Source organism: Amblyomma mixtum, chromosome 3 (assembly GCF_055824585.1).
Source record: "Amblyomma mixtum isolate Tamu chromosome 3, ASM5582458v1, whole genome shotgun sequence".
Taxonomy (NCBI): domain Eukaryota; kingdom Metazoa; phylum Arthropoda; class Arachnida; order Ixodida; family Ixodidae; genus Amblyomma; species Amblyomma mixtum.
The window spans coordinates 222156458-222173546 of record NC_143014.1 but is presented as its reverse complement, the minus strand read 5'-3'; the positions used below and the strand labels follow the sequence as shown (position 1 = coordinate 222173546).

The 17089-nt window shown below is 46.8% G+C and overlaps 2 protein-coding genes across 2 annotated transcripts; both read left to right on the top strand.

The window, feature by feature from the left end:
* The first annotated feature begins 4879 nt into the window (after nt 1-4879).
* On the top strand, nt 4880-6529 carry LOC149353792 (uncharacterized). The gene is made up of 2 exons (XM_089577413.1): nt 4880-4907; nt 5635-6529. The coding sequence occupies exons 1-2, from the start codon at nt 4896-4898 to the stop codon at nt 6415-6417; spliced, it is 795 nt and encodes a 264-aa protein (XP_089433539.1). The 5' UTR covers nt 4880-4895; the 3' UTR covers nt 6418-6529.
* Nucleotides 6530-15524: 8995 nt separating this feature from the next.
* Nucleotides 15525-16400, top strand: LOC149353791 (uncharacterized). Its single transcript, XM_089575863.1, has one exon. The coding sequence runs from the start codon at nt 15525-15527 to the stop codon at nt 16398-16400; it is 876 nt and encodes a 291-aa protein (XP_089431989.1).
* Nucleotides 16401-17089: the final 689 nt, after the last annotated feature.

Here is a 17089-nt window from a genome sequence, read left to right as displayed (position 1 = left end):
GGAATGGAAAGAGGTGCTCGTTATGGCGTACATGATGGAAGACAACTGCCATGGAAACCAACCAAGGAGCACAGGGGATGTCTTTTTCTCATTATTTTGCAGGTGTATTAATGGGAAATTAATACATGCAGGAAAAAAGAAACCGCCACATTTCACCGACGGGATCCAAACCGACAACTTCTGAATTTCGCTTCCGGTACTGCACCAACTGAACTACGGCGGCGGCTATCCAATCTGCTGCTTTCGGGGGTATTTATGTGCAGTGTAACCGAACCTTGAGAGTCTTCACCAGCGCCACCCTCGTCCATAGCCGCGGACGTAGTACTTACTTTGTAACCGCGAGTGCCAGTAGGAACGCGGTCGAACGGTGAGGGCGGAGGCTGTACGAGAACCCTCTTATGTTACCTTATGACATCAAGATTGCCAGAACCGAGGCCCTCGTTAAGCAATTTAGCAGCCAAGAGAATGAAAAGGGGTGCTTAATATGACATAGTTAGTAGTAATAGGTAGCGTAAGAGAGTTCCCACACAGCTTCCGCTCTCACCGTTCGACCACGTTGGTACGTGGCACTCGCTGTAATAAAGGACGTACTCTCACAAAGCGATGCATGAAGAATGTGAGATCAAAAGTGTTAATAGCGGGCGGGGTTGTCTCTGAATATAGGATTCAAGCACATAAACTCTACATATTGTAAAGGAGACGGACAGAACACGTAGCCGTGCCTTCGAACGCCCACTCTGTTTTTTTTTTCCTTCCTTTTCATCATCTTCCCCTCGCGGCTGCGCCCACTTCCTCTTCACTACTGATCTGCAGTATGTTCTGCAGAACGCACACGTGCGTTTTCTACAAAAACCCGGATTCGTTGTTTCTTAACCCCTCTACCACTTAAGGAAACGCACGTGACCCTGATGTGAACATGAAAAGATTTGCATAAATAATCTGAGCTAATTAAATAATTAAATTGATTTAAAAAAAACACTGATGAGCGCCACTCGATGCCAAACTATATGACATTGACATCGTCCAGCTCCGGTGAGAAGCTTTCCTTAAAATCTTTGGATCAAGTTAAGTGAAAATGCCTGAATAAGATCTGCATTCCGCATAGTAAACTTCTATTAATGCATGCCTGCGCAAGTGTACCAAAAAATATGCCGTTGTAGATATGTATCCTCGTTCAATTCTACGACTCCACAGACCGGTTCAAAAGCAAGAAAAAAAAAAGTAGGCGATGGGAGATCGTTACTGCATGTGCATTTCGCAACGTTATTAAATATTTCAAGCATGAATTAACATTCTGCTTCCTCGAAAAACTATGCAAGGTATATCAATCGTCTAAAATATTTAAATTATTTTCCACATAATTAGGAAAGGTACACATGCAGTTCTGTACACATATGCATCTACACAGAATACGCAATTTGAAACATATCCAACAATACGGACAAAAGCATTTTTCAGGAGGAAACCATCAATATATTTACAGACCACCCGACGGCAGCCTTGAATATTTTTTTTTCTGTTAGTGTTGTTGCTATCGTCAAGGCGTTTCCCATTTGTTTTCTATGGTAGTCTTAACTGTTCGATTCGATCGATGGAAACACTCTCAGAGAAAGATTTTGATACATAGGAGAAGCATATACCATTACGTTTAATATTTGCATAAGAGTATCGTACAATTTTTGAATTTTTAAATTTTTGTGCAAGAATGTTGGACATGATTGCAGCATATTCAATTTCGTATCCAGGCCGCGGCGGCCGCATTTCGACGAGGGATCGATGGAAAAATTTATTATGCAAACGAGTTTCCACCGTGCAAGGTCTCAGGGCCAGCGTACAGCCCTCACATTACGAGAATGTGTCGAGGCCACGTAGGGCCATGTAGAAACGTTAGCATGCCGTGGGATGTCAGTTAATGTTAGATAGCCACGGGTGGTTGAAACTAATCTTGAGGCCTCCTCTACGTGATCTCTCATAGCCCGTGCAAGCTTCTGGACATAACACCCCGCGCATAGTACCGTACCTTTAGTTTGTTTGACAGCCAGCAAATTTACCTCTTCCAGAAAACTCTGCGATCGTTTCATACTGCAAGCTAAAAGAATTCAGCATCATTTTCTTATAATATGAGAGAGCCGGCAAGAACAATGCTCAAGAAACTGATCGCTCCCTACTACCGAGTCCCTTCAGTTTCCACAAAGAAGTCAAACAGAAATACCTGACATATTCCGCGCGTGCAGTTTCCATATCGTTACTCTCAATCAGAAATTTTCTCCCCCTTTGCCTTATACTGGACCAAAGTAACGAGCCTGCAGGGAAAGGTCTGAGAACAACAAGAACAACCGGAAGCTTGTAGTAGTAGTAGTGGCTTTTATTTGCATTGAATATGGAAGGTAAAAAAATTTTTGCTACCCCGGCATCTGCTATCATGGCTGGAAGCACCTGAGCTGGGACAGCGGAAATAAAAGATAGCAGGCAATGTGAAGAAGTGAAAAGAAAGAGGTGAGGGGATAGTAGAAAGGACAGGGGGACGAGTACACTGACAATAAATCTATTTACATATAAACATAATAAATATATACAGGTGGCACGCACGTGAAGGTCTGGTAGGACACAGTACAAACACACGCACACGACACAAAGCAAAGGAAGCTTGTCTCTAGAATCGGAAATTCCGTATACAGTAGGAAGCGTACACCTCAGGCTTGAAAAGGGCAGTCAGAAATAGAGCACTTCACGGGCCTCAATCTGAGGCCCAAGCCCGGCCCGGGCCCAAGACCTGCAGCCCGAGCCCGGCCCTGGCCCGCTAAATTATCGCTATAGCGAGCCAGGCCCGGCCCGTGAATGCCGGACTGAAGCCCAGCCCGGACCCGGCCCGGCCCGTTTCACAGTAACGCTTGAGGTATACTGCTCACTCTGAGCATGTAGACTGCTACTACACCGATAAGGAACTGGCGGGCAAAGGTTCTGAAACCACAGTTTGGCTTGCAGAATGTTGGTTCTTTTTAACCCAGAAGTAAGTGATTGAGTAGTGCTCGCCAGGCCCGTCTTTTGGACAGTGATCTCGTGCAGGTGCGCAAAGATAAATTCGGAAGTTCCGAGAGCCAAATAAAAGGGGCTGCATATGCGCGTATTAGACTACTTTACATTCCCCCATGATTTTAATCAGTTACATTTTGCAGCCCGCGAATATAAACATTCAAGCTGCCTAACAAGCAGTGGGATGACATTTTTTTAGTGAACGCGATCTGACAGGTTGAACTAATACCGGAACTGGTCGCCTTACAGCAGAAACGAAAAGCTAAAAGCCTTGAGTATTTGACGGTGCGTGTTTGAAGACTATAAGCGTCCTAAACTAATATGTTCTTCCCGAGTGCATTTCGAATAGTGTATAGGTATGTTTTGGGATGACGGACGATCAATGGCCAATTAAGACCGGTTGAATTTTACTCTTACTGGTGGAGCAGAAAATAACGCGCAAACCGCGTGATAACTTACAGGGTAAAAGACTTCTCATGACAACCAGTCTGAAGAAGCGAGGAGGGATAGACGTGATGAGATTTACAAACTCTCGCGAGCTTTAGTTTGTGAATTTTCTGACATGAGAACAATACAGCTATAAAATAAAAGCTATGTTTTGTGGGCTTAAGGGCCCAAGGGGAGTCAAGCTGTGAGAGACACCGAAGCAGAGGGTTCCGGATCATTTCGACCACCTGAGTTTCTTCAACCAGCAATGATACTACAAAGTACATGGCTGTCATGCTTGCCGCCTAAATAGAAGTGCGGCCGCCGAGGCTAGGAGCAAACCCTGGTTCTCCAGCTCAGTAATCAAGAGACTTGACCACTAAGCTACCGCGGCGTGGAAATAGGGAAATAAATAAGTCAAAGAATAAAGCTTAGTTTTTTTTTCTGAGCGCGTACTATAACTCATAGCTCATCCTTGTCGCTGCTCCAATGCCGCAGTTGTGTACTTCACTCAACAACAGTGAATGAATAGTCGGACACCAGCCGTTTCTGTACGGACCCAAGCCTGGCTCGGTTCCGCAGCTTTAACCCCGAGCCCGGAAGAGGCCCGGAATTTCAGGCCCGGGCCCGGGCCAGGCCCGACAAAACAGATCATGTCCCGGCCCAGCCCGGCCCGCGGGCTGGGCCGGGCCTGGGTTTTCGGGCCGGCCCGAGCCCGTGGAGTGCACTAGTCGGAAAACCGCACGGGCTACGTAACGAAAGCAGCTTTCGTAAAAATACGCTCAAATTTTGCCGCTAGTGAATTACGTATCCTTGGGCATATTTGTGTACTCCGTAGTTTTGACAATAAAGAAAAACAAGCAGCAAATATTGCGATGCTGTGATTCTTTCGATATCAGATAATTTGGCTTCGTTAGCTGCGCTCAGCTGCAAGCAGTTGATATTAATAATTCAGAAGAGAATGAGCTCGGTAAATTTCTTTCGTCAGACAAGGAACCTGGAGCATCAAGAAACAATGAAGAAAAGCACGAGCCGTCTAAACCTGTTCCATATATAACCCCATTTCACGCTTCAAACAACGAGTGTGAAATGCCACAGGCAAGAGACGCGCGAGGCCCTTTCTGCTGGCATTTACTCATCTAAATTCAACATCACACTCCCGCTCTCAGCTCTTGGCAATAGGTAGGCGAGAGTGAGCTTCATGGATAGAGTTTGCGAAAGTTTCCAGCATACATGAACAAAACAGGCAATTGGCATCTGGGTATTACGGCTCAGTATTGTCATACTGCTAGGAAGCCAGGCGTAATCATTCGTAGAACTTGAAGCACAACGATAATGCAACACATACGTAGCTCCTGAGGAACGGAAACGAGTTTTGTATATAACCACGTTCAAAAAGGAGCATTAACAGATCAGCGCACAGCAGAGGAGGAGTCATGAAGGCCGCTGTGAGTTTGAGACCTGTACAGTAATGATTCCCGAAACAGGGATACTCTCTTGCAGCTACTTTTCAGTAGCGTAAAGTAAAGAAATGGCTTTTTTTTTGTCTGTGACGAATCGAAGGTGGTGTATCAAATCTTTGTACGCAGCAGTCTAAATTGAAAGACAGTATTTGATTTCAAATATGCATTTACTTTACTTTCTTGCTTTTTCTGCTTCACTTTGCTAAATATAGCTGAACTGTTGCATGCAAAACCATTTACCTGCCCCAAGTAAGCCTTTCTCTTTCGAACCGTCATGTTCAATCTGGCAGAAAGCAATGTTTCATACAGGATGTTTCATACAGAGGAGAACCAATGTTCTGTTTCCGAGAGTTTCATACACAACTTTCTTTCTGTTGTCTATGACCGTTCGTAAATGGCGTCTGAAACCTGTGCATGCAATATTGCTGCTGCAAATACGGAATACTATCAGAAACGGGTTTATGTTACTTTCAAGCCTTATGGAATTTTTTGCTAAACTGCCTGCAACTTCTTCCTTGCAAAATGAACTCCTGGCTTAAGTTTCCATTTATTTGCTTTATCTTCATGTTAGATTTGTGAGAGTGTGATTATTAATACAGAGTTTAACTAGAACATCCAGTGCAATTCTATTTGTAAAATGGAAACCGCTATCATCGCATAGTTTTTTCGTAGCACACAAAAGGAAAAATAGAAAATACGCTTTTGCCTTCAGATCATCGTACTTGCCGCCTTGGCCGCAGCAGTGTTGGCAGAAGACCGCAATGCATCCGCAGAGAAGAACGAGACAGCAGTGGAAGGCCGCGGCCTTTTCCATGGCAGCCCCAGTTTACTCGGAGCATGTCCCCCATGCCCATGCGGGTACGGCGCCAGCGCAGCTGGTGTGGCGGGAGGCCTTGGTCACGGTGCCGGAAGCGTCGGCCTCGGTTCCGGAGCAGGCCTAGCTCACGGAGTGGCAAGTGGGGTTCATGGCGCCGGCATTAATGCGGCCGTTGGCTCTGCATCATCTGGTCAAGGACTTCCAGGAGTTGGTCTTGCACATGGTTCCAGCGGCATCATCACTCCTGGCGCTGGCGTCGGTTCAGGTGTCGTCGGACCCGTGGCAGGCGCGGGACCTGTCCTTGCCCCCACTGGAGGTGTCGGAGTCGTGGGCACACCCGTGGTGGCTGGTCCGGGCATAGCAGGCGGCCTCGGTGCCGGCCATGGCTCGGTGGCTTCTGGCTACTCCGGCTTCCAGACTGGCTCCGGATTCGCCAACAAGGCCGGCGGGCACAAGGCTGGCCAGGGGAGCGTCGCGTACAACGTCGGTGGTTCCGACAGCAGCTCGTACGGCCACAGTAGCTCGTATGGGGATTCCAAGAGCTTCGGTGTGAGCGCCAGCGAGGGCTTCAACCGCGCCCAGGGCCAAGGCAGCCACGGAAGCGAGTTCAACAAGCAGGCTGCTGGTTCTGCAGCGTCGAGCCATAGCTCTGGAACCACGACGAAAGTAGTTGTTTGAACCCTACCTTTTACGCTGAGGAGGGAGAGATACTATTTGTGCACCGGGAAGAAGCACAGCTTACCAAAGAAATGTCTCTGAGTAAAACAAATAAATCTCATGGATGCTGCAATCGCAGTGTTAATTCGTCGTTTGTATATATATATATATATATATATGGTTTGGTTTGGTTTATGGGGTTTAACGTCCCAAAGCGACTAAGGCTATTAGAGACGCCGTAGTGGAGGGCTCCGGAAATTTCGACCACCTGGGGTTCTTTAACGTGCACTGACATCGCACAGTACACGGGCCTCGATTTTCTCCTCCAAAGAAATTCAGCCGCCGCGACCGGGATCGAACCCGCGTCTTTCGGGCGAGCAGCCGAGCACCATAGCCACTGAGCCACCGCGGCGGCATATATATATATATATATATATATATATATATATATATATATATATATATATATATATATATATATATATATATATATATATATATATATATATATATATATATATATATATATATATATATATATATACACGCATGCATATGTTCAGTTCATGTTCGCTTTTCTGGCGTTTTTGTATGGTCCTAGTCCGAGCGGAGTTGTTGGTGTTGCTTTTGACTTCGTTTGCCAGTTTTACCTCTCATTACAGTGCTTACAACGTAGCTAGGGGAAAGGGGTATTTTCGAGAGCTTATAACCCTTATATTTTTGCACAATGACAAAGACAAGTGTATACGTTATTTTACTGGCATAGCCAAAAGAGCGTTTAAGAATGAAGGGGCAAACATGGCAACACCGGAATCGGGAAGTAATGAAAAAATGGTGAAGTAATTGGAGGCACTCAAACGAGATAATTTTCTATAATAATTCTCTCAGTATAAATAATGAGTCGTTAGAAGGCACTGAACATTGAATCAAACCAGCCTTAGGAACTGCTGCTGAGGCGGACGCATCGCATAAACGCGGAAATATGAGCTGTAACTTGAGAACTGGCTGGGCTATGCCGTATTGCTTGCGGTTTACAATATTGTTTGTGTTTAGTTCGAGACAGACAATAAAGTGGCGTCAACGTGGTGTGGTGGCGTTCCACTGAGGGAAGTGAGACATCAATAGATCGCTTCTCCAGCGAGACCGGCAGCTGGATTTTCTCAAGCCCACCACTACTTTTACGCTTCTTTGGCGCTGCGCACGTTTTCTTCAACAGTGTGGGCAGAGCGAAGACGACGCACTATGACAATTCAATTGTTCAGTCTTGAGTATCCAGTTTATTATTCTTCAGTCTGCAGTACAGCCAGGAACTTGAGGTACAACTCCCTCCGCCTGGCCGACTACGTAACACCAAACAATTCTCTTCTGAAACTTTATGCATGCAGTCAGCACTTGCATACTTCAGTACCAGCAGGGCAGACATTATGTTAGCGGCTCATCTGACGTATTCTTTAACGCACATAACGACGTCCTTTCAACTATGTCATTTTTTGAACGTATTTTTTTGCAGTGAGCCTTCTGGAATCACGATTATCAGCTTAGTGATACGCAAGGGCGGATTGGAAGGGGATATAGTAAGGTGAGCTTCCTCCGTGAGTGAAGAAAATGGTGCTGAAAAACCTTAGTGACGCGCCTTTTCTATGAAAGAAAAAGTTCTCAATATGCATGGTGCAAATATGACCACACCTTCCCCGCCTTCAAATCATCGTCTCGAAGAACTGCCCACAGATTCACCGCTAATGACAAGAATGCATCAATCTGCGCGTTCCGAACTCATTTTATTTCCCACTGTCGCCATTGGTTGCTCCTAAGTCATACTGATGTTGCCAGTAGAGAGGTTGGGTATGCTGCTTGGCGTATTAGATTAGTACCTGTATGACACACCGGGACACGCGGGTCGACCATTTGTGCGCAAAACCAGGGCGCCGCATAGCGATCGCGCCGCGAAACCATGAAGCGGCGAAAACTGGCCCATGTTCTTGGAGGCGCGCGTCGGGTTTGCAGCCATTTATCACAGCGAACTCGGTGTGAAACCGCTGTAGAAAGAGAGGAAATGGCGACGAGGAGGGGAACTAGACTCGAATGCGTATTTGCAGTATGAATACCGATAATGCGTAGCAGCCAGCCGCACTACTGTGTATAAGTCCAGGTGCTTTCAAGGAAGCTGAAAAGACACAGAGTGCTTTCACATATAAAAAATAAGCACCCTGAGCATTTGAAGCGTGATTTCACACCGCGTAGACGTGGACCCAGTAGGTGGCTTTGCTGATACCTCAGACGACTGGAGGTATAGCTAAGAATCTGCGGAAGGCGCTTCTAAAGGCCGATTCACACGACGGACCGTTCGCCCGCGGCCCGCGCACTACGTGTGCATACGTCAGCACTTTGAGAGGCGCGCTGGATGCATGGATGGATGGCGGCCGACAGCGCGCCCCTCAAAGTGCTGACGTATGCATACGTAGTGCACGGGCCGCGGGCGAACGGTCCGTCGTGTGAATCGGCCTTAATCGGTATTTCTTTACATGAGCCGCATGCCTGAGCCCAGCGGCAGTAATGCTGCAACGAGTGGCTTTGAAAGGTTAGTTTGACAGCCGGAAAGGATCGTTAACTCGGAAATGAAACGAACGAGGAGAGAAGCGCTCGATACCTCTGCAGTGGCAGCATTAATGGGGCCGCCCGCAGTTGCATAACGGTACGCCCCTGATTTTGCCTTAGAGACGAGTGCGCGCGATCGCGGGCAAAGGGCCCCCTACAGAGCTGGTGGAGAAGGATTCAGGAAGTCCGGCTGGCGGCTTCTACGACCTGTACTATAGAACGCGCGACTAGCCACAACCGGAGAGCGGATATTTAAGATAGCTCCGACTAATATCTTTATAGAGCATGCTACTTATCAGGTAGAGGACCGCCATTTTTTTTGAAGACTGATACTAAAACTCTGGTATACCGGATGTTTCAGAGAACCCTTTAAAAAATTCCTAAATATATTATTTGAAATAGAAAACCCTTTACGTAATTAGCTGTCAGCCGTGGCCGTCGTCAGTTACTTTAAAGCCATGCTTAATCAGCTTTTGTTAATTTTCTATGAAAGTTTTAAACTGGCACATTCTGGGGGCTTGTGCCAATCGGGAGTTCAAAGACGATAATGCGTTAGTGCTCGAAAAAAAGGTGCTCTCAAGCAGCGGAGCGCGGGAAAAAAGGTACTTTTTCGCGCACAAAACCCAACCAGAGTGAAAGAGGCGCGCGGGAAGTTCGGAGCAGAAGCAACGTCCGCTATGATGTTTTACAATGAGTACGGCGCCAAATTCCTACTTGTTCCGTTACACCATGGCATGCACTTTCTTTTGCTTTGTCCCCTCAGAAACGATGACCACGCACATGGCAATGTCTGCGCTTTTCGTTGCCCAAGCGGCGAAAGCAAAGAATGCGCATGACCAGGTACAATATCGGAGGGGGGTTCAGATTGGGCGCCATACGCACTGCAACACTTCATCGGCGGACACGGCGTTCGCGCCGAGCTTCCTGCGCGTCTCATGCGCTCTGCATTGCTTTTGGACGAAAAAAAAAAGCGTCAGAGTTCCTCGCGCTGCAGAGCTTTTCAGAACCTCTTCAGCTATTTTAGGGCGAAAGCACTACTTCACTAGCTATCCTGAAGAAGGCGATATTTGTCTGAAGCCTCTCGGATACCTGCAGAACTGCCGCGAGTGGGTTTCGAACCCCCGGCGGCGCGAACAGATTAGCTTCGCCGGCCACGACACGAAAACACTATACACGTCGTCGTCCTCATCAACATCTTTGAGGCGAAATTCTAGAGGCCCGTGTACTGTGCGATGTCAGTGCACGTTAAAGAACCCCAGGTGGTCGAAATTTCCGGAGCCCTCCACTATGGCGACTCTCATAGCCTGAGTCGCTTTGGGACGTTAAAACCCCATAAACCATAAACCATCATCAACATCCGTGCCTACGCAAAAGGCACTATGAGCCTCGTACCCCGAAAGATCTGCCGGTGGACGTGAAGTTTCTGAGGCAGCCACGAAAGGTAAGGAAACGCGAATAACTGGCTCCCTGGGTCAGTGGACACCTCATTGTGCTTAATTTTGAGCTACGCGGTGGTATTGACAGAGAAATGTGCGCTGCATGCGCTGTCAGAAACGCGGCACTGGAGCAAAGCGAGTTGGCGTTCACAACATTGTTGCAGAAATGCGACACTTGAGCAATAGTCCGCTGGCTTTCTTTGTGCAAATTGGCGGTGGGTATACAAATGCGTATGTAAAACGAGGGAAAGAATTGGCGTTGGCGTAGGCAACATTGCAGACTCCTATGGTTTTGAGGAGAGTAAAGGTGCATAACTGGCTCCCTGGGTCAGTGGACACCTTAATCGCGCTTTAAGCTACGTGGTAGTGGTGCCCACATACTAAAAAAACACCCTTTCTCACAAAATTTCGTACTTAGCGAAGCTAAACCACCGGCCAAATGTTTTCCTTCCTCTGAGAACTGATATGGCGTCGATTTGTTCATGCCTTCGAACTCTCCTCTGGCACTACACATCAGACTTTGATAAATGAAAATTTAAATAGTTAATTAAAACAGCAGCCAACCAGGAACAGCACGATACTGTGTGTCGTTCCTCGACGGCTGCTGTTTTAACTGCAATAGGAATCAACTAGCTCAGATCCACATCGTCCTAAATAATTCGTTTTATTTATTTCGCTGTATAATTAGGGTGATGTTCGAAGTCACAGACGTCCGCCGTGGTTGACAGTTTGTTTCTGAAGATGTTTTCTTTTTGTTTCCAACTCTCTATATTTAGGAATTTTTGAAAGCGATCGCTCGAACACGTGGTATATTTCTGTTTAAAAGTTTGCCTTGTCCAAGTGCTTTCTATATTGCGAGCGAAACACAAGGAAGACAAATGCCGGGTCCGTGCATTTGCGTTCGTGCTGTAGTTTCAGTTTACGGCGCAATCTGACAATTAGCTTTATGAAACGCTGCGCTCACACCCAGTTGTCCAGCTGAACACGCTTGTGAAAACTGTGTCATTAATTTTATATTTTTGAATGCATGCCACAAAACCACCTCACCGCATTTGATCGAGACAGCTGTCTAAGGAAGCATGAACAAGCAGTTTTCACTAAGCTGTATATGCATAAAATGAGGTCAACAACATTAGTAGTGAGCGTGGTTGTGCGTCTACATCGGATTCAAACACATAAACTTTACATATTGTAAAGGAGACGGACAGTATACGTAGCCGTGCCTTCGAACACGCACTGTTTTCTCCCTTCATCTTTGTCGTCTTACCCTCGCTGCTGCGTCGTCTTCCTTTTCGCTACTGCTCTACAGTATATATATGAACTCACAGCGCGCGCACGTGCGTTTCCACATAAACCTGGATCGGTTGTTTCTTAACCCCTCTGAAACATAAGGAAACGCTCGGCCCCTTAAGTGAATATGAAAAGTTTTGCATAAACAATATTACCTCATTGACTAATTAGGTGGAATTTAAAAAAGTGCAAAACGCTGCAGCAGCGTATGAGTGTCGAGCGTTAGCGGTATCGAACGAATATTGCGTCATTAGCCATCTTCGCTATATCCGGTACAAATTGTTCGTTATATGCGGATATCCACTTTTGATTTCAACGCATACAGCGCAAGAAGACAAATCGTTTGACACCCCCTGGAATGTCCTATGTCAATTAGTTTTGCCGAAATGGACGTTTCATGTTTCGAGTCGCGGTTTGGGGAAAGAAAGGTCGTAGGCGCAAATCCCTATGATAAGCTACGCTATTATTCGGCTAGTAATCTTAGGCTCCGTAGCGCGCTGAATCGTTTGATGCTACTCCGCACATTTAATACCAATTAGGTGGTCCATAATCTGCGTACCAATGGTTCCACCCACTGGTTCCACGTAAATGGCCTTTTGTTTGATACTAATGCGACCTTGAGTAATTTCAGTATTACAGTTAACGCTCTAAAAGACTTTAAGGAGTGCCACTTGACCCGAAACAATATGATATTGATATCACCCAGCTCTGGTGGGCAGCTTTTATTTAAACCTTTTATTCAAGCCGGATGAAATGCCTTGAATAACATATCTCTTGCACATAGTACACTTCCAATAAAATTGCCTTAAGGGTATGACGCGATAGCGTAGTGAGCTAATTCCCATGTATGCAGAAGGTCATTCTCTGCTTTACATGCATAGATCCGTAGGAGTCCTCATACCCGTACTGGGGCAGTGGTGCAACAGTTAAGCGATGCGCCTTGGCAGGTGCTCGCAGGGGTGGGCCTTCTGCGGCCCATGCTGCTCTTCCTGAGCTACCAACCATAAATTTAACTGCCACCTGCCAGGGTGGCCAGTTTGCTCACTATTGCAGCTTGTGCTGACGCTGCAAGGTCACGTGATCTAGGTGGACTGCGTGCCTTCTAGGTTGCTCTGCTGGTGCTCCTGATTTTTCGCTCACGACGCCGACGCCGGATACTTTAGACAACGAGGCCTTCAATGCCATCGCGTTAAAACATGTCACCGCATGCGTACCAAAAAATAGTTGTAGCTGGGTATTTCCGTTCAGTTCTACTACTTCTCAGAGCGGTTCAAACGCTATAGTACATGGAAGAAAAAAAAAGTAGGTGGTGGCAGATCATTAGTTAATGTCCATGTCACGGCTATTAAAAATCCTCAGGTATGATGGTTTGGTTTGGTTATCGGGGTTTAACGTCCCGAAGCAACTAGCAAGCTAGCAGCCGAGTGCCGTAACCACTGAGCCACCACGGCGGGGCGTTAGGCATGAATTAACACACTGCTTCGAAGAAAACCTATGCGAGATATATCAATCTTCTAAAGTATTTAAGTTATTTTCCACAGAGTTAAAAAATACACAAACTTATGCACCCATAGGCCTCTATACACTGTACGCAATTTGAAAATTCTCGCATACACAATTTCGCATCCAGGCCGCGGCGGCCGGATTTCGCTCAGGACGAAATGTACAAACGTCGGTGTGCTGTGCGATGTCGGTTTATATTAGATAACCACGGGTGGTTGAAATTAACCCAGAGCCCTCCGATACGCTCTCTCATAGCCCATATAAAGCTTCCGGACATTACACCCCGCGCATAGTACCGTACCTTTAGTTTGTTTGACAGCAAATAAATTCATCTTTTACAAAACTGTATGATTGTTTGAGACTGCAAGCCCAAAGAATGCAGCATCATTTTATTATGATACGAGAGAGCCGATAAGTACAATTCTCAAAAACTGTTCGCTCCCTACTACGGAGTCCCTTCAGTTCCGATAAAGAAGTCTAACAGAAATACCTGACACATTCCACGCGTGAAGTTTCCACATGGTTACTCTCAATCAGAAATTTTCGCGTCCTGCGCCTTATACTGGAGCAAAGTAACGAGCCTGCAGGGAAAGCTCTGACAACAACAAGAACAACAACCGGAAGCTTGTCTCTAGAATCGGAAATTCCGTATACAGTAGGAACCATACACCTGAGGGTTGAAAAAGGGCAGTAAAGCCGCGCGGGCTACGTAACGAAAGAAGCCTTCGTAAAAATACGCTTCCGTTACGTGCGCTAAGTTGCAAGCAGTTGAATATTAATAATTGAAAAGAGAATGAGTTCGGTAAATTTCTTTTGTCAGACAAAGAACCTGGAATATCAAGGAACAATGAAGAAAAGCACGAGCCGTCTAAACCTGTTCGATATATAACCCCATTTTACGCTTGAAACAACGAGTGTGAAATGCCCCAGACAAGCGAAGCGCAAGGCCCTTACTAGTGGCATTTACTCATCTAAATTCAACATCCCGCTCCCGCTCACAGCTCTTGGCAATAGGTAGGCGAGAGTGAGCTACATGGGTAGAGCTTGCGAAACTTTCCAGCATACATGAACGAAACAGGCAATTGGCATCTGGGTATTACGGCTCAGTATTGTCATACTGCTAGGAAGCCAGGCGTAATCATTCGTAGAACTTGAAGCACAACTATAATGCAACACATACGTAGCTCCTGAGGAACGGAAACGAGTTTTGTATATAACCACGTTCAAAAAGGAGCATTAACAGATCAGCGCACAGCACAGAAGGAGTCATGAAGGCCGCTGTGAGTTTGAGACCTATACAGTAACGATTCTCATAACAGGAATACTCTCTTTCAGCTACTTTTCTGCAGGGTAAAGTAAAGAAATGGCTTTATATTGTCTGTGACGAATCGAAAGTGGTGTATCAAATCTTTGTACGCAGCAGTCTAAATTGAAAGACGGGATTTGATTTGAAATATGGATTTACTTTACTTTACTGCTTTTCCTACTTCACTTTGATAAATTTTAGCTAAATTGTTATAGACAAATCAAATTCCCTGCTCCAAGTTAGCCTCTCTCTGCCGGACTTTAATGACCAATTTGGGAGAAAGCAATGTTTTATACATAATGTTTTATACAGAGGAGACCCAATGTTTCATTTCCAAGAAGAGTTTCATACAGAACTTTGTTTGTGTTGTCTATGACCGTTCGTAAATGGCGTCTGAAAATTGTATATGAAATAATGGTACTGTGAAGACTGGACCTGATCTGAAACGCTGCTAGGTTCCTTTCAAGCCTTGTGGCATTTTTTTGAGAAATAACTTCCTGCACCTTGTTCCTTGCGACACAAACTCTTGGCTTAAGTTTTTATGAATTTGCTGTATCTTGATGTCAGATTTGCGAAAGTGCGATTATTAACACAGGAGTTAACTAGAACATCTAAGCAATTTCATTTGTATTGTCACGTTGTAGTGACGGCAGTCCAGCGGTCAGGAAGACACCAACCAGTCTTGGAAACGAAGCTCTTTATTTGAGCTGACTTGCGGCCAAAAAAGAACTGAATCACTCGGCGGCGGCGTAAGCAACAAACGTGCTCGTCAGTCGTCGAACTACGAATGTCCGCCGCTCGCGGCATCGCTCAATTTAAAGCCGGCAAGGAAACTCCCAGATAGCAGGACAAGATCATCTACAGTAATCTGGAAAAACCTAGATGCAGCCTTTCATGGCTGCGATCAATCGAGATTACACTCGTCGCTTCTCGCGTCACGAACAAAAATGATAACAGCCCTTTCCTGCAGCCTTGAGCGTGAACGAACAAACACTACAATGATACGTGGCAGTATCATGAAAACATTTATCTTTGCACAGTTCTTTAGTAGGAAAGAAATCGAGAAAAAGGGAATACGATTTTGCTTTCAGATCATCGTACTTGCCGCCTTGGCCGCAACGGTGCTGGCAGAGGACCGCAGTGCATCAGGAAAGAAGAATGAGACAACAGTGGAAGGCCGCGGCCTTTTCCATGGCAGCCCCAGTTTACTCGGAGCATGTCCCCCATGCCCATGCGGGTACGGCGCCAGCGCAGCTGGTGTGGCGGGAGGCCTTGGTCACGGTGCCGGAAGCGTCGGCCTCGGTTCCGGAGCAGGCCTAGCTCACGGAGCGGGAACTGGGGTTCATGGCGCCGGCATTAATGCGGCCGTTGGCACTGCATCATCTGGTCAAGGACTTCCAGGAGTTGGTCTTGCACACGGTTCCAGCGGCATCGTCACTCCTGGCGCAGGCGTCGGTTCAGGTGTCGCCGGACCCGTGGCAGGCGCGGGACCTGTCCTTGCCCCCACTGGAGGCGTCGGAGTCGTGGGCACACCTCTGGTGGCTGGTCCGGGCATAGCAGGCGGCCTCGGTGCCTCCCATGGCTCGGTGGCTTCTGGCCACTCCGGCTTCCAGACTGGCGCCGGATTCGCCAACCAGGCAGGAGGACAGAAGGCCGGCCAGGGGAGCTTCGCGTACAACGTGGGCGGCTCGGACAGCAGCTCGTACGGCCACAGTAGCTCGTACGGGGATTCCAAGAGCTTCGGTGTGAGCGCCAGCGAGGGCTTCAACCGCGCCCAGGGCCAAGGCAGCCACGGAAGCGAGTTCAACAAGCAGGCTGCTGGTTCTGCAGCTTCGAGCCATAGCTCTGGATCCAAGACAAAAGTGGTCGTTTGAACCCTGCCTTTTACATTTTTACATTGAGGAGGGAAAGAGACTATTTGTTTGTGCACCGGCAAGAAGCACAGCTTACCAAAGAAATGTCTCTTAGTAAAACCAAATAAATCTCATGGACGCAATAATGCGAATCCTCTTGTGTATTGGTCACACTGTATATTAACATGGGTACATGGAGGCATGCATGAGCGCAATATGCGTCTGCAGTTGTGTCGTCTGAGTACGCCTCCAGTCTGATCGCACTGTTGCTGTTGCCTCTGTCTTCGTGCGCCCGTTTCACCTTTCCTTACAACGCAGCCCACAGAACTACGGTAAAGCAGCATTTTTGACAGCCCATATATCGAACCCGGATATTTCGAATAATCTGATATATCGAACATACAGGCTGTCTCTTTTTAAAACCCGTGAAAAACTATCGGAAAGTAGTGGCGTATATCGGACTCGAAATTTGCTCGTCGTTCGATATATCAGTTGCGCGCCTGGGCACTGCAAATGGCGCGTCACCTAACAGCGCTATTTCACCAACCACCTCACGTCACGATCAACCACCACAGCAAGGGTGCACGACCTTAGGTATTTGCTGGCTGCGGTAGCACTGTGAAGTGACTACACGCGGGAAATGTTGGGTATGTTCGAGGGTATTCTTTATTTTTGTACTCATTTGTTACGCGCTATCGTAGTCATGTGTT